At 20.6% G+C, this 26,681-nt stretch overlaps 2 protein-coding genes across 6 annotated transcripts in view; both read right to left on the minus strand.

Annotated features, from left to right (window-relative positions):
* Nucleotides 1–1,087: 1,087 nt before the first annotated feature.
* Nucleotides 1,088–3,700, minus strand: LOC122508102. Its single transcript, XM_043621214.1, has 4 exons — nt 3,548–3,700; nt 2,469–2,609; nt 2,104–2,271; nt 1,088–1,498 (listed from the first exon to the last, which is right to left on the minus strand). Exons 1-4 carry the CDS (start codon nt 3,632–3,634, stop codon nt 1,220–1,222), a joined length of 675 nt encoding a protein of 224 aa, XP_043477149.1. The 5' UTR covers nt 3,635–3,700; the 3' UTR covers nt 1,088–1,219.
* A 5,800-nt stretch (nt 3,701–9,500) lies between these two features.
* The window catches only part of LOC122508094 (glutamate synthase [NADH]), a 70,920-nt gene continuing 53,739 nt past the window's right edge, over nt 9,501–26,681 (minus strand). For all 5 annotated transcript variants that reach the window (XM_043621203.1, XM_043621200.1, XM_043621201.1 and 2 more), the window contains 12 exons: nt 23,451–23,785; nt 22,984–23,122; nt 22,508–22,821; nt 21,096–21,255; nt 20,555–20,715; nt 20,201–20,466; nt 18,025–18,422; nt 14,387–14,632; nt 14,111–14,278; nt 13,737–13,850; nt 13,451–13,607; nt 9,501–10,757 (listed from right to left, as the gene is read on the minus strand). In XM_043621203.1, the coding sequence (XP_043477138.1) occupies nt 10,621–10,757; nt 13,451–13,607; nt 13,737–13,850; nt 14,111–14,278; nt 14,387–14,632; nt 18,025–18,422; nt 20,201–20,466; nt 20,555–20,715; nt 21,096–21,255; nt 22,508–22,821; nt 22,984–23,122; nt 23,451–23,785 (2,595 nt within the window). In that variant the 3' untranslated portion in view covers nt 9,501–10,620. The remainder of the gene's footprint in view (nt 10,758–13,450; nt 13,608–13,736; nt 13,851–14,110; nt 14,279–14,386; nt 14,633–18,024; nt 18,423–20,200; nt 20,467–20,554; nt 20,716–21,095; nt 21,256–22,507; nt 22,822–22,983; nt 23,123–23,450; nt 23,786–26,681) is intronic.

The following is a 26,681-nucleotide window of genomic DNA, read 5'->3' on the forward strand; positions in this document are numbered from 1 at the left end:
TTTTACAAAGAGTTTTGTTATTCATAAAAATAATTGAATTTCTATAAGAAAAATTTTATTATTAAAGCAAATTATTTGAATTTTTTCCCAGATTTGATTACAATTTTTTTAAAATAATTGAATTGCTTGTAAAGAATTTTGATATTTATAAAAATAATTTAATAATTGAATTTCTATAAGTATAATTTTGTTATTTATAAAAATAATTGAATTGTTTCAAAGAATTTTTTTAATATTTTAGAAAATAATTTTTTTTTCAAGAAATTTGATTAAAAATGTATTGAAAGTAAAATTAAATTCTTATAAAGACTTTTATCAAAATTTTTGAAAATAATTGAATTCTTTGGAGGAATTAAATATTAAATTAATATTTTTTTTAAATTATTGAATTCTTGGGAAGAATTTTTGTTACTTATGAAAATAATTGAATTTTCGCGAAGAATTTTATTAGAATTTTCGAAAGTCCTAATTAAATTCTTTTGAAGAATTTATTTGAATTTTTAAAATAATGGAGTTTCTTTAATAATTTTGAATTTGAAAATTTTGAAATTAATTGAATTCTTATGAGGAATTTAATTAAAAACCTTAAAAAAATAATTGAATTTCTTGCGAAGAATTTTATTTTATTGTGGCAAATAATTGAATTTTTGACAAGAACTCGATTTTTTAAAATAATTGAATTGCTGTGAAGAATATTTGTTATTTATAAATATAATTGAATTCTCGTCAAGAATATTATTTCAAATTGTTAAAATTAATTGAATTTCTAAGAAAAATTTTTTATTAGTTACGAAGATAATTAAATTCTTGTCTAGAATTTTATTTTTTTTATTTTAAATACATAATTGAATTCTTTTGTGGAATGTATTAAAACTTTTCAAAAATAATTGAATTTCTTGCGAAGAATTTTTATTATTGAAATCAAATAATTGAATTTTTGCCAAGAATTATATATTAAAATTATTGAAAATTGAATTAATTAATAGAAAAAATTTTAATGCAAAAAAAAATTTAATTTGCATAATAATAATAAAATATTTTCCGCTATATAGTAATGATAATAATATTAAATTAAATAAAAAAAGACTTTTTAACATTAACTTCATTTCTTTTTATTGATACAAATTGCATTTTATGTATTGTTAATACACACAATTATTGTTTTTATTTTTAAAAACCCAAAAAGTATAATATTTTGCCTCTATAATTAAAAAGAGGTTTATCCAACTTTTGCTTCTGGCGGTTCAGTATCTTTTGGTGCTTTTGGTTTTGTTGGTTCAGTTGGTTCTGGAGCATTTATTGTTGTTGGTATTTTTGGTGGCGATGTATCGCATTTTTTTCCTGGTTTCGTTACTCTAAATGTCAATATCATGTAGGGATTTAATTTTGATTCAAGAGTCGCAAGTTCAAGTGTAATATTGAATTCATTGCATGGAGTTGGTTCTCTGTTTATGTAGTACGATGTTTTGCTGACTTTTGCCGGTATTGGTCGTTTTCCCTGGAAAAAAAAAATATTTAAAAAACTGCAATATTCGTACTTTTTTTTTAAAAAAATATTTCTCCACGATTTTCATAAGATTATGTGAAAAGAAAAATTTCTCTGAAAGTTTACCTCAACGTCGAGCGTCGGAAAAATATTTTTTTCTCATACAAATCCGTTGAAAGAATCGAACAATTTTTTGCTACGTTTTTAATATTAAAAAAAAAGGAAAAAATTTGTATAAATTGTACAATTTTTCTAACGGTGTTAAATTGAGACAAAAAACGAATCAAAAATATTGCGTCGCAACATTTTTGATAAAAAAAAAAAAAAAAAAAAACTTTGCTATTGTGAATGAAAAAAAAATTAGTGACATTTGTACAAAAGGCTGAAGCCTTTTGTACAAATGTCACTAATTTTTTTTTCATTTTCGTTCGCTGAACGTGAACGCTAATTTTAGGAGCATTATTATTTTTTTTTTTGTATAAAAATTTGTACAAATTTGTACAAATTTGTACAAATGTCACTAATTTTTTTTTCATTTTCGTTCGCTGAACGTGAACGCTAATTTTAGGAGCATTATTATTTTTTTTTTGTATAAAAATTGTTGCTGTAAAACAAACCGTTGCTTCCTTGCATGGTAGTCCCACTGGTAGAATAAAACTTGCCAAAATTGTTGTCAATTGGTAAAATGATTCTAAACCATTGCTTAAACTGTGCATGCTACAGAGGTCTACGTCGGTAAGAGGTTCAGGAACCGGTTTCATTGGATCTTTAATATGATAGAAGGCCTATAAAAGAAGTTGATAAAAAATTGTACATTTATTTTTCTGTTTCTTTTCCCCCCTCAGCTATAATATAATACTAAAAATTAAAATTAGTAAAAGTTTTTTTTTTCTCGATTCAGAAACATAAGGTCGATGACTTTTTTTAGAACAAAATTTCATTTTTTTAATTGTTAAAAATTTTTAGGAACAATTATACAAACCCTAATGCCTGGTGTTGACTTGAATGATCTGTAGAAAACGGAATAATCAGGATTGCCTTCATAGTAAACAACCCAATTGAAGTTATTCTCAATGTCAATCATTTCTATGCTTCCTTGATATTTACGGCATGTTGGACATATCTAGAAAAAAAAATGATTTTAATAAGTAATATTGAAAAAAAAAAATAAATAAATGAAAAAAAAATAAAAATTTGGAAAATATCAATTATTTAACCTAATTTTTATACAATTCTTCACAATAATTCAATTACTTTCATTAATACTAACATTTTTCATGGAAATTCAATTTTTTAAATAAATTTTTTGGAAAAATTCTATGAGCAAGAATTCAATTATTTTCATAAATAATAAAAGTCATCGAAGAATTTCAATTATTTTTAACACTATTTTAAATTAATTAATCGAAAAATTTAATTATTTTCACAAATAAAGTTTTCCACAAGAATTCAATTAAAATAAAATTTTCATGATATTTATTATATTTCGAAGAAATTAATTATTTAAAACGATTTTTATAAAATTCAATTATTTTTGAAAAAAAACAATTTTTATAAAATTCAATTATTTTTAAAAATAACAAAATTTTTCACAAAAATTCAATTCTCTTTAAACATTTTAATAGAATTTTTCGCAATAATTCAATTATTTTCATAAATATATAATTCTCAGGAATTCAATTATTTTCATAAATAAATAATTCTCAGGAATTCAATTATTTTTGAAATGTTTGATAGCAATTCATTTATTTATTTATTTAATCAACCAAAATTTGTTTGAAACTAAAATTTTTTTTCTATAAAATTTTTTTATTTTTTTATTTTTTTTTTTTATTTTTTTTTATTTTTTTTCTATAAAAGTTTCATATTTTAAAGTTAAAAAGTTTCTTACTTTTTTTTAATAATTAATAATTAATAATTAATAATAAATAATAAATTTTATTTGAAATTATTTAAATTATACAAAATTGGGAAATTTTCGAATAATCGAATTTTCATGTGAAAATGGAATTGAAAAATTAAGTTTTAAGTTTGAAAAAATCTATTTTTTTTGGGGCTTACTTTATTTGCAGGTGGTAAATTTGGTTCGCCACATAATGAAGCAATAATTGAGAGAAATACGAATAAAGCAAAAATTTTTTGTAACATGTTGAATGTACAACAATATTCTTATGAATATAATTTTTGAAAAAGTTTTAAGCTTTATACGCTTAATTTTTTAAAGTTGCAAAAATACCAGTATTATTATATTTTTTATCAATAAACAACTTCTGCTTTTTGAAGGTCAACCACGCAAAACAATATTATATGATAACAATTTTGTTGAATTTTAATACATATTATATTATACAGAGTGAGGAAGAATTTCTATCTAGTAACATTAATTTTTTAGTTATGTTCATTTCTAGTTAGTTAATTAACTTTCTAGTTATATTAATTTTTTACTTAATTAACTTCTTTTTTTGTTTTCTTTTCCATGAGAGTAAATTGATTTTTACAATAAAAATTAGAAATAATGATTATTTAATAATTTAAATAATAATTTTTATTATTTTTATTATTATTATTATTATTATTATTTTTATTATTATTATTTATAAATAAATATTTATAAATTAAATAACTACATAACGTATGAAACAAAAATCAATAATTTATATAATTATTTAACGTAAAAATATCATATTCATTTTTTGTTTATTAATAAATGATTGTATTTTCGAATAACACAGTTAAAGACAGATCTCGCACACAATCTGCAATATAATCGTTTGCAAAGAAAAACAAGAGGACGTTGACCCGCGAATGAAAAAGTTGGGAAATTTGATTCAAAATTCGTCGTTATTATTTAATAATAAATTGACTGAGAAAAGAAAATTTATAATAAAACTTGAACTTTCGTAATTGAATTTAATTAGATTAAAAAAATATATATAATTTTTGAAGAACAAGAAAAAAATGATTATACTTATAAATTAGCAAATAAATTTTACTTACAAATTTTTATTTTGAAATTATTTAAAACATAAATAATTGGAAAATTTTCAAATAATTGAATTTTTATGTAAAATTGAATTGAAAACGTGAATTTTAATTTTAGAAATATTTTAGGTACGACTTTATTTTTTCTTTCAATAATAATTGAATTTTCAACGAATTGACTAAAAAATTATTAAAAAATAAAATTTAATTAGAAAAGAATTTTTATTACAAATTCTAGAAAATAAATGAATTTTGATTATTGCAAATAATTTTAGAGAAATATTATTAAAAACAATTGAATTAAAAATAAATTTTAGTTAAAAATTTTCTATAGAAATTTAATAATTGTATTTTGAAAATAACTTTGGAGAAAAATAATTAAAAATAATTGAATTAGAAATAAAATTTGAGTTTATAATTTTACAAAATAAGTGAATTTTGAATCGCGAAAAGACTTTTAGAAAAAAATTGTTAAAAAGAATTTTAGTTAAAAATTTTGAAAATAATTTTAGTGAAAAATAATTGAAAATAATTGAATTAGAAAAGAATTTTGAGTTAATAATTCTAGAATATAATTGAATTTCAAATCTTGAAAACATTTTTAGAGAAAAATTTAGAGAACAATTTTTAAAAGAATTGAATTAAAAAAGAATTTTAAGTGAAAAATTCTAGAAAATAATTGAATTTTAAAAATAAATTTTTGAGAAAAGTAATTGAATTATTTAAAAAAATAATTATAATTTGAAATTGTCTAAAATATATTTTTTGTCATTGACTTTCGTTATATATTAGACAAATGTATTTCTTTACAGAAAATTGGTATAATAAAAAATAATAAATTTTTTTTATACAAAATTTTTTTTTCTATTTTGCATTATATATTCGAGAACAGTATATCTATACTATTTTCTATGCTATAAATTTTATATATATATATATATATATATATATATATATGTATATATACTGTACAAGAAATACATATACATTTATAGGTACAAAACAAGTTCGTATAAACACGTTTGCGACTGAAAGCGAATGCATAACGATAGCAGCTTACAATTTATAATCCATTAATAATACATATCCTTATCATCATCAGTCATTTATTAATAACTCTGCATCATATTTATCTCGCTAAAAATAAAAATGGCCTCTTTTTTTTTAATTATTATTATTATTTATTTTATTGTTTAAAAAAATATTTTATTCATTTTAGAAAAAATTGGTTTATTCATTATTGAAAATAAAAATATTTTATTCATTTAAAAAAAAATAGTTTATTCGTTTAAGAAAAAATATTTCTTTATTGTCTATTAAAAAAATAGTTTCATATAATAAATAATATTTTTTTATTAATACACTGAGATGAAAATTTATTTAATTAAAAACCCGATTATTTTTCTATTGTTGGAAATAAATATTTACTTGAAGCAAATAATTTTTATTGTATTTTTTTATTGAATAATATTTATTAAAATTGAATAAATAAAAATTATTTGATTCAAGTAAATATTTATTTGATACAAGAAGATATTTCTTTGATTTAAGTAAATATTTATTTGATACGAGTAAATATTTATTTTGATTCAAGTAAATATTTATTTGATTCAAGTAAATATTTATTTTTATTCAAGTAAATATTTATTTTTATTCAAGTAATTATTTATTTTATTCAAGTAAATATTTTTATTCGGGTAAATATTTATTTTGATTCAAGTAAATATTTTTATTCGGGTAAATATTTATTTTGATTCAAGTAAATATTTATTTTGATTCAAGTAAATATTTATTTTATTCAAGTAAATATTTATTTTTATTCAAGTAATTATTTATTTGATTCAAGTAAATATTTTTATTCGGGTAAATATTTATTTTGATTCAAGTAATTATTTATTTTATTCAAGTAAATATTTATTTTGATTCAAGTAAATATTTTGATTCAAGTAAATATTTATTTGATTAGACAAGTAATCGGTTATTTGAATCAAATAAATTTTTTTCTCACTATAATTTAAAGGATATATTTATATTTTCTTTAAATTTAATCATTTATTCTTCTTTGGATGGTAAAATTATAATTTTCGAATCAGAAGTCAATTTTCTAAGCGAGAAAAAAAAAGAAAAAAAAAGAAACTTATTTTCTTTTACGAGAGAGATGCTTCGTTTCTCGTTCCTTAATCGTGAGTGTGCACGTGCAAAGACGAAAAATTGGTTTTTTTTCTTTCCTTTTTTTTTACGGAACTCTAACCGGTTATATCTGTTATATCAGAGGTAGGGATGAGAGGTAAAGTGGGACTTGGAGCGAGGCTCGAGAGAGAGAGATAGAGAGAGAGAGAGAGAGAGAGAGAGAGAGAGAGAGAGAGAGAGAGAGAGAGAGAGAGAGAGAGAGTAGATGAATAATCCCTATAATAGTACAAAAATATTGCAATATCAGTTTTGTTGGAAAAAAACAAAAAAATTAATTCAAAGAAATTAATTTTAATTCTTTTCTTTTCTAAAAAAATAATTTTTTCTTTTTTCGATATTTTTTTGCAAAATATTTTCAAATATTGAACGCAAAATAATATTTGTTACTATTTAGTGTTTCAATTGTTTAAATATTTTTTTAAAATTCTTATTAATTAGAAAAAAATTTAGGAGAATTTTTTTAAAGGTTTTTTCTTCAATTTACGAACGAATCTAAAATCAGTTTTCGCAAGAATATTCTAAAATAGACGATCCAATATAGCCGAGAGAAATTTTCTCTCTCTCGTTCATACATTTTGTTTCTCTGTTGTCATCTCATCCTTTCTCTTCTCTTTTCATCTTTTTTTTTTTTTTGGCTTTTATTTTTTTATTTCTCTCTCATCCTCTAAATTTACTCTGGCCTTTATCAAAGTTATATTGTCATTTCTTTATTCACTCTTTTCTTTCTTTACAATATATTTATGTACTTTTTTACTTTCTCTATTTACTGTTATTTTCTTTTTTTTCACTCTGCCTCCTCCCAGGGCCGTTTTCTTCTTTTGCTTCTCATTGTCAATCAGTTTTTTGTTACGTTTATTGTAATAATAGTAATAAAAAATAATAATAATAGTAATAATAATAATAATAATAATAATAATAATAATAATAATAATAATAATAAACAATAATAATAATAATAGTAATAATAATAATAAATAATAATAACAATAATAAATAATAATAATAATAATAATAATAATAGTAATAATAATAATATTCTTCTAAAAAAAATTAAATCTCGTAAAATTAATTTGACAACAATCTTCTATTATTATAATAATAATCGTTGTATTCCGGTAATTTATTCGCAGTTTGAACTTAGTTGTTGTTTGCTTCTTTGTTTTAAAATATTTTTAAATAATTTTTCTTTTTAAATATTTTCAATTTCAAAATTAATGTATTGAAAATCTTTGAATTCTTGCAAAAAGAATTTAAATCAAATATTTATCCGTTTCAATACAATGTTATTAAAACTTTTTAAAAGAATTTGAATTGTTTCGAAGAATTTTCTTTTCTTTTGAAAAGAATTAAATTTTTTCAAAATGGATTTAATTTAAATTATATACGGAAATTAACTGAATTTTTTAAAAGAATTTTATCAAAAGTTTTAAAAATAATAAATGAATTTTTTCTAGAAATTCTATTGAATTTGAATTAAAAAGAATTAAAATCCTTTAAAGAATTTTATTTTCTATGAAAATTATTCAATTTTTGCGGTAAGAATTTTAATAAAGTTTTTTTTTGAAAATAATTGAATATTGTTTCGAAGAAAATTAAAATTTTGTCAAGCAATTTAGTTAAAAAATGATTTTATTGAAAATAATTAATGAAAATAATTAAATTTCTATGAAGAATCATTTGATTTATAAAAATGAATTTAATTCATGAGAAGAATTTTGTTATTTATTAAAATAATTGAATTTCTACGAAAAAGTTTATTATTTATACAAATAATTGAATTGTTTCAAAGAATTTTCTTAATATTTTAGAAAATAATTGAATTTTTTCAAGAAATTTCATTAAAAATGTCTTGAAAGTTAAATTAAATTCTTATAAATAATCTTATCAAAATTTTTGAAAATAATTTAATTCTTTTGAGAAATTTAATTAACATTTTTTAAAATAATTGAATTTTTTAAATATTTTAGAAAATATTTAAATTTTTACAAGAATTTCTTTGAATTTTTTTGCAAAAAATTTATAATTTTATAAAAATAATTCAATTGTTTTGAAGGATTTATTGAAATTTTTTAGAAAATAATTGAATTCTTGCGAAGAATTATATTAAAATTTATTTTTAATTTTTTGAAATAAATGAAATTTGATTTTATTTCATTTTTTTTGTGAAATAAATTTAGTGGAATGAAAAGTTGTTTGATTCAAATAATTAATTTTTTGAAATAGTAAATAAACTTGAGAGAAAATAAATTTTATCAGAATCAAATGAATTTTTTTCGAGTATAATTTATGTTGAACAATAATTTTAGGTAAATAAATGTATTTTTCTTTTCTAGTTGTAATTTTTGATTTTAACGTAACTTATTATTATGACAATAATAATAAGTATACGATTAAAACTTACGTCAAAACTTTTAAGCCAAGCTAAATGGAAGCAATGTACTGCGCGAAGGAATAATAAATCTTTCGTAAGATATTTTATATAAAACTATTTTTAACACAGATTGAACTATTTTCTTCTTTAATAGAATCAATTAGAATTCATTTTCAATTTATTCTCATTTTTCAATTATTTCCATCTTCAATAACTATTTTTCATCCTATAAATTGTATTCAATATATTTTTTTATTGTCTTTTTCTCAATTTTTTATTTTTTTGTTTTTTATTTTCTATTTTCGTTTTTATTTTCTATTTTTGTTTTTATTTTCCATTTTTGTTTTTGTTTTCAATTTTTGTTTTTGTTTTCAATTTTTGTTTTTCTGTTTTCTATTTTTTTCTGCTTTTAAAAGAAAACTAACGCAAAGAGGATTGGGAGACAAACTTTGAAATAAAATAAAAAATAAATTTGCCTAACATTCAATATAATTTTATTGTCTCAGAAGTTTATCGTTATGCATCAAAAATTTACAGTGATATAAATGACATTATTGAAACTAAAACTACAAAACTATAAACTAATTCGAACTTGACGACATTTTTTGTTAACGTGTGATATAAGTATCCTTAATTTACGTGAATGAAAATTATAAAAAATAAATTATTTTTTTAAAATAAATTTAATTGAATGCGATTTCTTATATAGTCGATGAAAAAAAAAAAATAAGAAACAAAAACTATGAACAAAAAAAATATTGTAAATATCATAGTAATTGTATAATTAGCGCACCCTAAGCAAAATTTATCATGACATTTATATTATATAACAATAAAACAGTTCGCATGCTCTACAAGGTAATTGACCATTTTTCTCAATTTACACAAAAAAAGGATACATCCAAAAAGATTTTTTTTTTTATCACTAAGAAATTTTCTCACAATTAAATATTATTGTTCAAGATATTTATCACAAGCGCCAAATAAATATATTTGAGAAAAAAAATTTCTATTTCTTTTCGAAGAATTAATTATGCGAACATAATTTTTTTCCAGAGGCCTTTGGTGCGTTTCGTACTAAAAACTATTCTTTTTTTTTTTAATATAATTGCTTTTGATTTTACGAAATATATATATTTTTATATATATATTATAAACTTATATATAAGAGAAATATTTTGTAAACTGCTTATTGAATTTTCTCGATATCAGAGAATTTCCCGGACGAATAAGAAATTAAATTTAAAAAAAAAATATATTATATATAATAAATAAAAAAGACGAGTCTTTGAATTTTCTTTTTTTTCTACAGTAATCGTAACAACTGTGTTATCGGACAAACTCGTCAATTAGCACTCAGATCTGATATTATTGAATAGATCTATTTCGTCGTATAGCTTCAATTCATAACGCATTATCTACGTTATGTAAAAATTTCCATAAAAACAGCAGTTGCATGCTAAAATTCATAAAACGTATATTTCTCTCTCAATTTTTTTTTTTGAATTATTGTGCGATGATTTCAATTAAACATGTGAAATCAATTCGCATTTTTTGAGAGATCAGAAACTGTTGATTATATAGGCTATATTTAATGTAAAACTGCGGATATGATTCCACCAGGACCTGGAAGACCTGTTACTCCCATTAAATCTTGATCTACTTCTCTTGCTGCTTGCCTTCCTTCTGCTATTGCCCAAACTATCAGCGACTGTCCCCGTCTGCAGTCTAAAATTGAAAAAAGAAATTGTTAATTTTTATAAAAATTAATTTTTTTTTATAAAAAAATTATCTTAAAAATTAAATCTTAAAATCTTAAAATATTAAATCTTAAAAATTTAACTTCAATTTCTTGAAAAAATCAATTATTTAAAAAAATGTTTTTTTAAAATTCTTTAGAATAATTCAATTATTTAGTAAAATATTAGGATTTTTCACAGGAATTTAATTATTTTCAAATTTTTTAATAAAATTGTTCGAAATAAATCAATTATTTTAAATACAATTTTTAATAAAAAATGTTTAAAATAATTCAATTATTCTTTTAGATTTTAAGAAAATTCTTACCAAAAATTCAATTATTTACATAAATAATTCTTTGAAAGAATTCAATTATTAAAGATAAATAACAAAATTATTTCCGAAAATTCAATTATTTTGAGGCATTTTTATAAAATTCTTTGCAAAATTCAATTATTTTCATAAATAATAAAATTCTTCCCAGAAATTCAATTATTTTCAAATATTTTAATGAAATTCTCAGCAAGAGTTTTTTTATCTTCATAAATAATAAAATTCTTGTCAAGAATTTAAAAATCTTAGTAAATAATAAAATTCTTTGCCAGAAGTCAATTATCTCCTTAAATATTTAAATTTTTCCCAAAAATTTTTATTTAAAATTTTGGCAAAAATTGAATTATCTTCATAATTAATAAAATTCTTCCACAAAAATTTCAATTATTTTCAAAAATATTTTAAATAATCTTCCACAGAATTAAATTATCTCCATGAATATAATTATATCTGAAATTTAATTATTTTCAAAAATTTTAATAAATTTCTTGGCAAAATTTCAATTATTTTCAAAAATAATAAAATTCTTTTTAAGAATTCAATTAGTTTCAATACAATTTTAAATGGATTTCTTGAAAGAATTATAATTATTTTCAAAAATTTTAATATAATTCTTGCCAAAAATTCAATTATATTTATAAATAACAAAATTCTTTGCAGAAATTCAATTATTTTCAAATATTTTAATGAAATTCTTAGCAAGAGTTTTTATTAGTTTCAAAACAAAATTCTTGTGAAGAATTTAATATTTGTTATAAATAATAAAGTTGTTTTCAAAAACTTCAATTAAATTCAAAAATATAAAAAAAATCCTTTACCAATATTTAATTATCTCCATAAATATTAAAATTTTTTTCAAAAATTTTTATTCAAAATCTTGGCGAAAATTCAATTATTTTCATAATTAATAAAATTTTTTACTAAATCTTTAATTATTTTCGAAAATACCAAAAAAAAATTTCCAGAGAATTAAATTATCTCCATGAGTAATAATATCCGAAATTCAATTATTTTCAAAAATTTTAACAAAATTCGTGGCAAAATTTCAATTATTTTCAAAAATACTAAAAAAAGTTTTCTAGAGAATTAAATTATCCCCAATATTAATATTATTAATATTCTTTAGACAAATTCAATTATTTTCAAAAATTTTAATAAACTCCTTCCCAGAAATTCAATTATTTTCGAAAATTTTAATTAAAATCATAGACAAGAATTCAATTACCTTTATAAATAACAAAATTCTTTGGAGAAATCTAATTATTTTCAAAAATTGTAATTAAATTCTTGGCAAGAATTTAATTATATTCATTCATAATAAATAATAAAATTCTTCCCAGAACTTCATTTTCAAAAATATTAATAAATTCTTTCCGAGATTTCAATTTTCCCCATAAAAATAAAATTCTTCCCAAAAATTTAAATTTTAATAAAAATCTTGTCAAAAATTCAATTATTTTCATAATTAATAAAATTCTTTCCAAAAACTTCAATTATTTTCAAAAATGTTTTAATAATTCTTCCACAGAATTAAATTATCTCCAAGAATAAAAAAATTCTTCTCAAAAATTTAAATAAAATTTCTCAAATAAATTCAATTATTTTCGGACAGTTTTAATAAAATTTTTTTAGAATAGAATTGAATTATTTTCAATATAATTTCAATTCTTCGCAAACTTTTTCATAAATATCTCAGCAAGAATTCAGTTATCTTTTATAAATAATACAATTCTTCCCAGAACTTCTATTATTATTATCGAAAACATTTAAAAATTCTTCCCAAAAATTCAATTATTTATACAAAAATAAAATTCTTCGCAAATATTTTACTCAAATTTCTCTAATGAATTCAATTATTTTCAAGAATTTTAGTAAAATTCTTTATAAAAATTGAAATATTTTTAATACCCTTTTTATTAAATTTGTCGATAAAATAAATTAAATTTGCAATAATTAAATTATTTTTAAATTATATTATTCTTCGCTTGAATTCAATTTCTAAAGAATTTACTTATTTTAAAAAATGTTAATAAAATTCTTGACAGGAATTGAATTATTTTGAATGCAATTATAATATTAATTTTCTCGAAAGAATTCCATTATCAAAAATTTTAATAAAACTGTAAGCAATCATTATATTATTTAAAATTAATAATTATTAAAGTTTCAAAAATTTTGTAAACAAAACAAAAAGATCTTTTTCAAAAAAAAAAAAAAAAAAAAAAAAAATCAAAAAGATTTTTTTTTTTATCCGTGATCCCTGATTCTGTGATTGAAATTTTCTGCCATTGAAATTGAAATTAATTGAAATTTGAATAGATTGATTTTTCGTCTCGGTGAAATCTTACCTCCAGCTGCATAAACGCCAGGCAAACTTGTCACGTATTTTCCCAAAGGAGTTTCATAATTTCCACGTCCGTCCAATTTTGTCTCCAACTCGCTTGCCATGTATTTTTCTGGCCCAAGGAATCCCATTGCGAGAAGAACCAAGTTGCATTTATATATCTGAAGAAAATTCAATGAAATAATATCAAACTAATTGGTATATTTTTCAGTATTTAGTTTATATTCAGTTAAATATAAATTAAGTTGCTTTTAAATTATTTCTTATTCATTTTGTTTCGACTTGAATACCTTTTCTGAATTTGGAACTTCCTTCATTTGCCAGCGTCCACTTTGATCTTTTGTCCATTCGACTGTTACTGTTTTTATTCCACTCACGTGGCCTTTACCGTCATCCAAGAACTCCTAATATAAGGGAAAAATTTGAAACAAATTTTTATTTTGACTTCAAAATAATATTAAAATTAATTAACCAAATGATTCGATTCCTTTTAAGAATATTTTTTATTTATATTTTTAAAATCTACAATGAATTTCGTTCATTTGACTGTTTAGAACTCTAGTCACGTGTATTTTTTCTTAAAGATATTTTTTTGATCTTGTTTTGAATTTCATTACTTTAATTAAATTAGGAAAATTAAAATACAAATGTGAATTAAAATTACCTTGCTGAGGGTGCTAAATTGTCGTGGATCACGTCCAAATTTAAGACGAACTTCTTCATGGCCATAATCAACTTTGAAAACACGAGGAAATTGAGGCCAGGGATTATCATCGGCTCGCTTCACTGGAGGCTCTGGCAAAATCTCAAAAGTTGTAATTGTTTTTGCTCCCTGAAATTGAATATTTACGAAAAAGGGAAATTAATTATAAATAATTTCAATAAGGTGCAACAATAATTTTTGAATTACACTGATTTCTAATTCAATGAATTTTCTAACCTGTCGCAAAGATGTTGCAATGCAATCACAGCCTGTATCGCCACCACCAATTATAATTACATCCTTGCCCTTAGCGATCAGTCGCATATCTAATGGGGCTTCATTTCCCATTTGCTTCTTCTGCCAGTGCTCCAAGAAACTCACTGCAAAGTGAATGCCCTCCAATTGTCGGCCAGGAATCGGCAAATCGCGAGGCCACGTTGCTCCCGTGCAAATTAATACTGCATCGAATTGCTTCTTCAATTCCTAAAGTGAACATAAAATGTTAGATAAATATTTCAAAATTAATTGAATTTTAAAACCAGTTACGTTTACAATTTTCATGAATATCGATGAACTTCAAAAGGTTTCAATTTGAATTTTTTGAAAATTTCAATTTTGAATGAATTTAATTAGAAAGAACTTTGATTTTTGCAAAAACTTATAATCATTCTAATTCTTCTGAAATTAGTTCAATTTTTTTAATAATTATAGGTATTTAATTTATAATAAATAAATAATTTTTAATAATTATCAAAAATAATGGATTTATAGCAGAATTTTAGTTAAAAGTACTAAAAAAAATTAATTTTGGAGAAATTACAAATTATTGCAGAAATTCAATTTTTTCCAAAAGTAATAAAGTTTTTCGCTGAAGTTCAATTATGTTCAAAATTTTTTAAAAATTCTCGGCAAAATTTCAATTATTTTTAAAACTAATAAAATTAATCTCTAAAATTAAATCATTTTCAAAAATTTTCCTCAATTCAATGATTTTCAATATTTACTATTTTAATAAAATTTTCAAACGAATTCCATTATTTCAAAACAAATTTTTATTAAATTCTTTACAAACATGTAATTAACTTCATAAATAATAAAAATAATTTCACAGGAATTCAATTATATTCATAAATAATAAAATTCTTTTTATGAATTCAATTATTTTTATAAATATAATAAAACTCAATGCAGAATTTTAATTATTTTTAGTACAATTTTTATCGAATTCCTCGAAAAATGTAATTATTATTAAAAATTTTATTAAAATTCGTCAAAAGAATTCAATTAATTTTGAAAATTTTGATAAAATTCTTTGTCAGAATTAAATTATTTTCTAAACAGTTTTAAATTAATTTTTTGAAAGAATTATAATTATTTTCAAAAATTTTAATATAATTCTGGCCAATAATTCAATCATATTTATAAATAAAAAAATTCTTCGCAGCAATTCAATTAATTATTAAAAAATTATAATAAGATTTTTCGCAAAAATTCAATTTTCTTTATAAATAATAAACATTTTTTGCAGAAATTCAATTGTTTTCAAAAATTTTAATCAAATTCAATTATTTTCATAAGTAACAAAATTCTTCGCACACGGAAAAAAATATTCACCTGGAACAGCTACAAATTTTGCTAGATTAGCCAAATGTTTAGTTGTTTCTGTTAAGACTTTCACTATTTTAGAGAAACTTATCGCTGTTCCAGATAAAATTTTTTTTCCGTGCAGAAATTCAATTATTTTCAAATATTTTAATAAAATTCTTAGCAAGAGTATTATTAACTTCATAAATAATAAAATTCTTGTAAAGAATTTAATAATCTTAATAAATAATAAAATTCTTCCTAAAAACTTCAATTAATTTAAAAAATATAAAAAAAATTCTTTACCAGAATTCAATTATCTCCATAAATATTAAAATTATTTCCAAAAAATTTTAATAAAAATCGTGGCAAGAATTCAATTATTTTCAAAAATTTTAATAACATTTTTCGAAAAAATTCATTTTTCTTCATAAATAATAAAATTCTTGAGAAAATTCAATTATTTTCAAAAATTTTAATCAAACTCTTTGCGAAAATTCAATTTTTTTATAAGTAATTTCTGCGAAGAATTCTAGAATTCTTCTAGAAATTCAATTCTTTTCAAATATTTTAATGAAATTCTTAGCAAGAGATTTATTAATTTCATAAATAATAAAATTCTAGTCAAGAATTTAATAATTTTAATAAATAATAAAATTCTTCCCAAATACTTCAATTATTTTAAAAAATATACAAAATATTCTTCACCAGAATTCAATTATCTTCATAAATATTAAAATTCTTCCCAACAATTTTAATAAAAATCTTGACAAGAATTCAATTATTTTCATAATTAATCAAATTCTTCTCAAAAACTTCAATTATTTTCAAAAATATTAATAACATTTTTTGCAAAAATTCAATTTTCTTTGTAAATAATAAAATTCTTCGGTGAAATTTAATTATTTTTAAAAATTTTGATTAAAATCTTGACATGAATTTAATTATCTTTATTTTATTTATTTTAAGAATGATTCAATTATTCAATAAATTATTTATTTTTGTATTTGTATAAATTTGTCTATAAAATTTGCAATAATTCAATTATTTTTATAAATAACAACATTCTTTGCAGGAATTCAATTATTTTCAAAAATTTTAATCAAATTCTTGTCAAAAATTCAATTCTCTTTCTAAATAATAAAATTTTTAGTAGAAATTCAATTATTTTCAAAAAATTTAATACAATTTTTCGAAAAAATTCAATTTTCTTTATAAATAATAAAATTCTTTGGAAAAATTCAATTATTTTCAAAAATTTAACTCAAATCTTTCCTAAAAATTCAATTATTTTCGATAATTAAAATCTTGACATGAATTCAATTACCTTCATTTTATTTATTTTAAGAAACATTCTTTTATTCAAGAAAGTATTTATTCCTGTATTTAAATAATTGACTTTTCGTAGAATATTCTAATAAAAGTTGATAAAAAAATGAATTTTAGTTAAAATTTAAGATAAAATTGAATATTAAAAGCTTTATAGTGTGAATTTTTAGAAATAATTGAATTTTGAAAAGGTTTCAAATTAAAATCTTTGAAAATTTGAATTTTTCATACTTTTAACTAACAGTTCTGTAGAATTAATTTTTTTGAAAAACTTAAATTGATTTTTTCTTGTTGAAATTATTTGAATTATTTTATTTTCTAATATAATATTTCATTGAAGAATTTTCGAATAATTATCGAAATTTGTAAAATTGAATTTTAAACAAATGAATTTCAAAAATTATGAAAGAATTGAATTTAAATTATGAAAATAATTTTTAAGAAGTTACAGTAACAGTATTCTTTTAATATGAAATAATTTTATCACTCGGTCATTTTTAATTATTATAAAATATGAAGAAATTGATCACTCCGAGTCGAAGACTCGGGGTGATCTATATTTTCATGTTTTATAATTAAATTTTTTTGTAAGTTTTTGAATTTCAATTTATTCATTAATAAATGTAATGAATATTTTTTTGAATATCTAATCATTTTTAGAGAGTGAATCAGAATATTTTTTAAAGTCAGGGAACAAGTTTTTTTAAAGTGAGGGAACAAGTCAAAATTTTGTCTGCAAATCAATGAAAACAAAATTAAATTTTTTCTAAATCCAAACAATCGAAACATCATAAATAAAATTAAATTTTGTTGCCACCCTGAATTATTATTAATTTACAAAAGTAAGGAGATAAATATTTATAAGCTATTATCATGTTTTCTAGATTAGAATTTGAATATTAGATTTTTGCGAGATATTTTGCTAGATAAATGTATTGGGAAAAAATGCAAAATAAATATACCTTAGTGGAAATGTCTTTTCCTACGTCGACATTCGTCTTGAAGGTAATTCCCTCAGTGGCAAGAAGAGTGACTCGCCTCTGAACAACTTTTTTCGATAATTTCATTGTTGGAATTCCATACTGTAGCAATCCGCCGATCCTGTCATTTCTCTCGAATACAGTAACAAAGTGTCCAACTTTGTTCAATTGATGTGCGGCAGCGAGTCCCGCGGGTCCTGAGCCAACAATTGCAATTTTACGGCCAGTTCGCGTCTGCGGTGGATTTGCGGTAATCCATCCCTGCTCGAATGCATGATCAATTATTGCACATTCAATATTTTTTATTGTCACTGGCGGCTCGTTGATTCCCAAGACGCATGCACCTTCGCACGGCGCTGGACAAACTCTTCCGGTGAATTCTAAAAGAAAACCAACAATTAATAATAAATAAATAAATAATCAGGGTTGCCACAAAAAATTAATTTTGTTTTTCCCTGACATTTCCCTGATTTCCAGACAAAATTTTGACTTTTTCCCTGACCCTAAAATATTTTTAAAATTCAACAACTTATAAGAATATTATTATAAATAATAAAGATATCAATCACTCCGAGTCTTCGACTCGGAGCAATTGATATCTTCATGTTTTATAAAAATTTTAATTTCCATAAAATTTTTCAAAAAAAATTAAATTATTTACAAAAATTATAATACAATTCGTTGCAAGAATTAAATTATTTTCATAAATAATAAAATTCTTCACAGGGTTTCAATTATTTTATTTTTAATACAATTTTAAGTGAATTTCTCGAAAAATGAAATTATCTTCAAAAATTTCTTGCAATAATTCAATTACATTTCACAAATAATGAAATTCTTCGCTGAAATTTAAAAATTTTCAAAAATTACTATTTTAATAAAAGTTCTCAAAAGAATTCAATTATTTAAAAGAAATGTAATAAAATCCGTTGCAGGAATTCAATTATTTTCATAGATAATAAGATTCTTTACATTATTTCAAATATTAAAAAAAAATTTTTTTTAATTGATTGCAAGAATTCAATTACTTCCATAAATTAATAAAATTCTTCACAGGGTTTCAATTATTTTATTTTTAATACAATTTTAAGTAACATTCTCGAAAAATGAAATTATCTTCAAAAAAAAAAATTTTTTTGCAATAATTCAATTACATTTCACAAATAATGAAATTCTTTGTTGAAATTCAAAAATTTTCAAAATTTACTATTTTAATAAAACTTCTCAAAAGAATTTAATTATTTAAATAAAATGTAATAAAATTTATTGTAGGAATTCATATATTTTTACAAGTAATAAAATTTTTCACATAAATTCAATTATTTAAAAAAAAATTTCGAAAAAATTGATTGAAAGAATTCAATTACTTTCATAAATTAATAAAATTTTTCACAGGATTTTAATTATTTTTATACAATTTTGAGTAAATTCTTCAAAAAATGTAATTATTTTCAAAAAATTTATTAAAATTCTTCGAAAGAATTCAATTATCAATTATTTTTAAGAATTCATGCTATAATGTTTTTAATATACAATTATTATCTAAAATTTTATCTAAAATTCGTTTTTAAACAAATTTTTATTGTAAAATTCTACGAGAATTCAATTATTCAAATACAAAAATAAATAATTTATTGAATAAATGAATATTTCTCGAAATTGAATTATCATAAAGAATTTTATCAACAAAATTGATTTTTTTCGAGGAATTTTAATAAAATTTTCAAGAATAATCACATTTTTTGAGGAATTCAATTAAAAATGTATTAAAAATAATTGAAATTCTATGATGATTTTTATTATTCAATGAAAATAATTGAATCCTTCTAAAAAATGTTATTATTTTTAAAAATAATTGAATTTTTACGGGAATTTTTTTAAATTTTTGAACATAATTGAATTTATGCGAAGAATTTTATTACTTTTGAAAATAATTAAATGTCTGCAATTATTTGTAACTTCTCCAAAATTAAATTTTTTCCAGTTACTTTAATAAAAATCCCTGACTTTTCCCTGATTTCTCTGACCAGTGGCAACCTTGATAATATTTCATTTAAATAATAAACAACATTGAAACAAATTGAAAATTCAAATTCAAAATTGAAATTCTAAATTGAAAACGAAAATTGAAATTCAAAGAACCGGAGAAAAACCAGACCTGGAAAATTATTTGTCTGAAGAAGTTGATTGAGTGCCTCTTTCCAGTTCGATTGGAATACTAAATCATTCCATTTGGGAATAATATTTCCAAGAGGACATCCATGACTACTTTGACAGAATGGCACGCCACATTCCATGCATCTCGCCGCTTGTACTTTTAATCCTTTGCGAACCCCTTGGAAATTATATATTTCCTCCCAATCATTCACACGCTTCTCCACTTGTCTATAATTCGTCTTCTCTCTTTCGTATTTCATAAATCCTCTGTAATTTTTTTGTTCACAATTAGAGAAAAATAATTACTAATTCCCATTTTGTTTAAATAAGAATATTAAAAATTTGAATAATTTACTTTATTTTATCTAGTTTGCGTTGTTCCATTTCAGAATCAGGCACTGCGTCTTCGATGTCTTTTACTCTATCTGTCTCATCTGAATTTCCATTCGAGACTGTCTCACTCTCCTTTTGCTCCTCTAATTGTTTCAATGCTCGTTGATAATCGTACGGGAAGACCTGTAATTTAATTAATTTGATTAATAATTAACTTTATTGTTAATTACTTTGATTAATAATTAATTTGGTTATTAATTCATTTAGTTAATAATTAATTTGATTAATTAATTTAAAAAATTAATTTAATTAGTAATTAATTTGAATAATTAATTTAATTAGTAATTAATTTGATTAATTAATTTAATTAGTAATTAATTTGATTAATTAATTTAATTAGTAATTAATTTGATTAATTGATTTGAATAATTTATTTAATTAGTAATTAATTTGATTCATTACTTCAATTAGTAATTAATTTGATTAATTAATTTAATAAAAATTTCATTATAAATATTTTAGGTATTTTTCAGTGAGGGATAAATTTCAATGTTATGCATTACTTTTACGAAACGTGTCGTCGGTTCGGGCCAAATCTGCAATAAATCCTGAGCAATGAGAGAATCCGTTTTCTCGACAAATTCTTGGAGCAATTGTTGCACGTACTCAATGTCATTTTGATCGTCCAAAGGCAATAGTTCCACCATTTCCGGATTACATTTACTGAAAAAAAGAATTTAGATATTTATCATCAGTTGTATAATGTATTTAGATCGTCAATATGATTAACTTTGTCATAAAAATTTAATTTTCTTTTTCCCCGATTTCCAGACAGAATTTAGACATTTTCTCCCTGACACTAAAGAATATTTTGATTCACTCTAAAAATTATTAGACACCAGGCTTCGCACTCAATAATTTGTTTAAATTTAATTTAATTTTAATTTAATTTTTAAGTAGCTTTAAGACGGAAAAAAAGTATCAAAAAGTAACATTAAGACTGAAAGAAGTAATAAAAAAGTAGCTACTATTTTTATTTATTTATAAAAATAATTGAATTTTTTGTGTAGAATTTTATCAAAAATTTTTTTAAATAATTCAATTCTTTTAGGAAATTTTATTAAAATATTGGATATTGAAAATAATTGAATCGTTTCTAGGAATTTTATTAAAATTCTTTTAAATAATTGATTGAGTAATTGATTCTTTTCAAAAAAATTTATGAAAATTGTATATTAAATAATTGAATTCCTTTTCAAATTTTATTATTTACGAAAATAATTGAATTTCTGCGATGAATTTGACTAAAATTATATTCAAAATAATTGAATTTGTCTAAAATGTTTGATTATTTATGAAAATAATTGAATTTCAGCAAAGAATTATATTATTTGTGGGAATAATTAATTTCTTTCAATTTTCCTCGACGAATTCAATTAAAATTTTATTGAAAGTAATTTAATTCTTATATAGAATTTTATTAAAATTTTTGATTATAATTGAATTTCTGCGAAGAATTGCTTTAACAAATTTTTGAAAATAATTGAATTCCAACGAAGAATTTTATTAAAATTCGATTAAAAATAATTGGATTTTTGCGATGAATTATATTATTTATGAAAATAATAATTTAACTATTATAAACAAATGTTGGCAAAAATTTAGAATATAATTAAATTTTTGTACAAAGAATTTTATTAAAATATTTAAATAATTGATTTTTTCGAAAAAATTTCTTGAAAATTGTATTTCAAACAATTAAATTACTTTGAATTTTCGTTTTGAATTTTATTTAAACTCGTGAGAATTCTCAAAAATGGGAAAAAGTAGCTTTTAGTGTTACAAATTTAAAAAAAGTATCTAAATAGTAGCTAATGGTAGAAAAAGTAGTAAATAGTAGGTTTTAGTAGATGAGTGCGAAGCCTGAGATATAATAATCAAGTTAATAGTGAAATTAATAAATTAAGAAGTCTACCTTTTAAATGAACCATCGACATCCAGAACGTAAGCAATTCCTCCTGACATGCCAGCAGCGAAATTTCTTCCCGTGAGACCTAGAATTACGGCACAACCTCCAGTCATATATTCACAACCATGATCGCCAACACCTTCGACAACAACCACGGCGCCACTATTTCGAACGCTGAATCTTTCGGCGGCAATTCCTCGGAAATAAGCTTTTCCCGATGTTGCTCCATAGAGGCAAACATTGCCAACAATAACGTTCGCTGCAGTATCGAAATCTGATTCCTTCGGTGGATAAATAACAATTTCACCACCACAAAGACTCTAAAAGAATAAATTATTTTTCTTTATTCTCCTTCTTTTATAAGAATATTAGAATTTTAATATTTATTTATTTGAATGTATAAACGAGGATGAAATATTAGTATTGAATTAATAATTAAGTAACATTAATAAAAATTCAATTTCTTTTCTATCATTACTCACTTTTCCCACGTAATCATTGGCATCGCCCTCGAGTGTCACGTGAATTCCCTTTGTCATAAAAGCACAGAAGCTTTGCCCAGCAGAGCCTTTCATTTTAATATTAATACTGTTCTCAGGAAGACCTTCTTCTCCATATTTTCTATAAAAATATAGAATATTTTTTAAAAATATATTTTTTTAAATATTTTTTATAAGATATTAGCAAAAACAATTTTTTACCATTTTGCAAAGTGAACAAAATGAACTGAAATTAAAAAATGTCTCCGAAATTAGCATTTTTAAATTAAAAATTAACTATTATTTGAGGTTTTTCTTTTTGGAAGCGAAAATGTAATTAGGAGTTGAAAATGTAGTCGAGAGTATTTTTTTAAATTTAAAAACTGGGAAAAATGTTTTCGGCTTCGTAAACATAAATTCACTGTCAACGCTAACTTTGAGGTCTAATTAAAAATATTTTAATATCTTACTTGGAAATGTGATAACTGAGAGTAGACGTGAAAGCTCTACATTCATTGTTAATCACCAATTCTACATCAACACTCTGTTGTTCGCCATTTATCACCGGCATTGCTTTCTCAATGAGTACATTTTCAAGTCTCGTCTCCAATTGGAAATCCTGCCTCACCGATCCACCTTTAATATTAACACCCGGCCGCAGAGTGAGTGCATTTTTCAAAATATTATCAAGTTTCAGTGTCTTTGCTTTCTCCAAAGTAATATCGTCTCGAACTTTCAGTAAATCCGTACGACCAATAAGATCCTGGAAGCTTCTTATTCCTAAACTCGCCATATGGGAACGAACCTGCAAAAACATAAATTATAATTAATTAATTATTAATTATAATTATAATTATAAATTATAAATTAAAAGATATACAACTATAGCAGGCTTCGTAATCGATAATTAATTTTAAATAAGTAGCTTAAAGACAGAAAAAGTAGTAAAAAATAGCTATCGAAAAATTAAATTTAACGACTCAATTTTTTTCTAATTTCTTAATTACATTCAAAAATAAAATAAATATTTAAATACCTATTTATTTTGTTTACAGGAATTAAAATATTTAAAATGATTTTAATGTAACGCATTTTTTAAATTTAACTATTTCTAAAAATTACGAAAGTAATTCTTTCAAAATTCAATCACTTTTTTTTTGTTGAATAAATAAAATTATTCAAAACTTTAATCATTTTATTTTATTTTATTCTAAATCAATTCTTATTAGAAAGTTCTACGAGAATGAAATTATTTAAGTAGAAAAATAAATTATTTATTGAGTAATTGAATATTTCTTAAATTTTTATTCTTAAAAAGAACTTTATCAACATTTTTTAGAATAATTGAATTTCTACAAAGAATTGCATTAAAATTTTTAATAATCATTAAATTCATTCAAGAAATGTAATTAAAAATGAATTGAAAATAATTATTACACTCTAAGAAACAAAATATATCACATTTTTTTAAATAATTAAATTTTTTCGAAGAATTTTATTCAAATTTTTAGGATTAATTAATTGCGGTTTTAGCGGAATTAATTTAAAATTATATTAAAAATGATTGAAATCCTGCGATGATTTTTATTATTTATGAAAGTAATTAAATTTTTGTCACCGATCTTTAATAAAGTTTTTTAAATAATTACATTCTTGAAGAGAATTTAAAAAAAATCTTTTGAAAAAAATGATTTTTTTCATAAAATTTTATAAAAATTGTGTTTTAAATTTAATTGAATTTCTTTGAAAATTGTATATTATTTATGAAAATAATTGAATTCTTTCTAAAAATTTTATTAAAATTATATTGAAAAAAATTCAATTATTATAAAGAATTTTATTAACGTTTTTTTAAATAATTAAATTCTTTCAAAGAATTTTATTAAAATTTGTAAGAATAGTTGCATTTTTGGCGTAATTCATTTAAAATTGTATTAAAAGAAGAATTCCATTATTAGTAAAAAATTTTAATAAAATTCTTCACAGAATTCCAATTACTTTTTAAAATGATAATAACAGTTTTTGCAAAAATTCAATCATCATTAAAAATAATAAAATTCTTCGCAGTAATTCAATTACTTTGAAAACCATTAATAATGCATTTTTAATTAAATTTGTAAAAAAAAATTTGCAAGAATTCAATTATTTTCATAAATATTAAATAATTAAATTCTTTACATCAAATCAAATAATTTAAATATAATTTTAAGAAAATTCTTCGCTTGAATTCAATTATTTTCATAAAAAATATAATTTTTTGCAAAAATAAATTTATTTTGATAATTAACAAAATTCTCAGCTGGAAATCAATTATTTTCAAAAATTTTAATAAAATTCTTGTTAAAAATTTAATTACATATTTTCAAAAATAAAGAAGTTCTTCAAAGAAATTTATTTATTTTCATAAGTAATAGAATTCTTTAAAAGAATCCAATTTCTTTAAATATAATTATTAATAAAATTCTTCGCAAAAAATCAATTATTTTCAAAAGTTTTAATAAAATATTTGTCAAAAATTTAATTATCTTTGTAAATAATAAAATTCTTTGCAGGAATTGAATTAATTTCAATAGAATTTTAATAAAATTTGTACAAAAGATTTGAAGAATTCAATTTATTATTTTTATAAGTAATAATATTCTTTTAATCAATTCAATTCTATTGAATATAATTTTAATAAAATTCTTCGCTGGAATTGGATTATTTTCAAAAATTTGAATAAAATTCTTCGTAGAAAAACAATTATTTTCAGAAATAAAAAAAAAATTTCGCAGGAATTCAATTTTTTTCAAAAATTTTAATTAAATTCTTGAGTAGAATACAATTTTTATAAAATTTCTTGACAAGATTCAATTATTTTTATAAATTTTAATAAAATTTCCCTGAAGAATTTTTAATTTTTAATGCAAATTTTAATTAAATTTCTCAAAAGAATTGAATTATTTTTTTTTAATTTTCATAAAATTCTTTAAATAATTCAATTATTTATTTATTTTCAATTATTTATAAAAATAATTAAATTCTTGCGAAGAATTTTATAAAAATCTATTAAAATAATTGATTTTTTTAACAAAATTTTATGAAAAATGTGATTTAAGTAATTGAATTTCTTTGAAAATTGTATATTATTATTTATGAAAATAATTGAAATCTTTCAAAAAATCTTATTAAAATTATATTGAAAACAATTCAATTATTATAATGAATTTCATTAGTTCTTTAAATAATTAAATTCTTTCAAAGAATTTTATTAAAATTTGTAAAAATACATAGTTGCATTTTTCGCTGAATTCATTTAAAATTGTATTAAAAATAATTGAAATCCTGCAATGAATTTAAATATTTATAAAAATAATTGAATTCTTGCAACGATTATTATTACATTTTTAAAAAATAATTGAATTCCTGAGAAGAATTTTATTATTTATAAAAATAATTGAATTCTTACGACGAATTATATTATTTATAAAAGTAATTGAATTTTTACAAAGAATTGTATAAAAATCTATTCAAAATAATTGAATTTTTTCGAAAAATATAATAAAAATTCTGTTTTAAATAATTGAATTCCTATGAAAATTTTTTTATTTATATAAATAATTGAATATTTTCGAAGAATTTTATAACCATTTTTTAAAATTATTCAATTCTTTTGGGAAATTTTTTTTTAAAACCTAGATATTAAAAATAATTCAATTACG

The sequence above is a fragment of the Leptopilina heterotoma genome, unplaced genomic scaffold (assembly GCF_015476425.1).
Source record: "Leptopilina heterotoma isolate Lh14 unplaced genomic scaffold, ASM1547642v1 Lhet_52, whole genome shotgun sequence".
NCBI classification, from domain to species: Eukaryota; Metazoa; Arthropoda; class Insecta; order Hymenoptera; family Figitidae; genus Leptopilina; species Leptopilina heterotoma.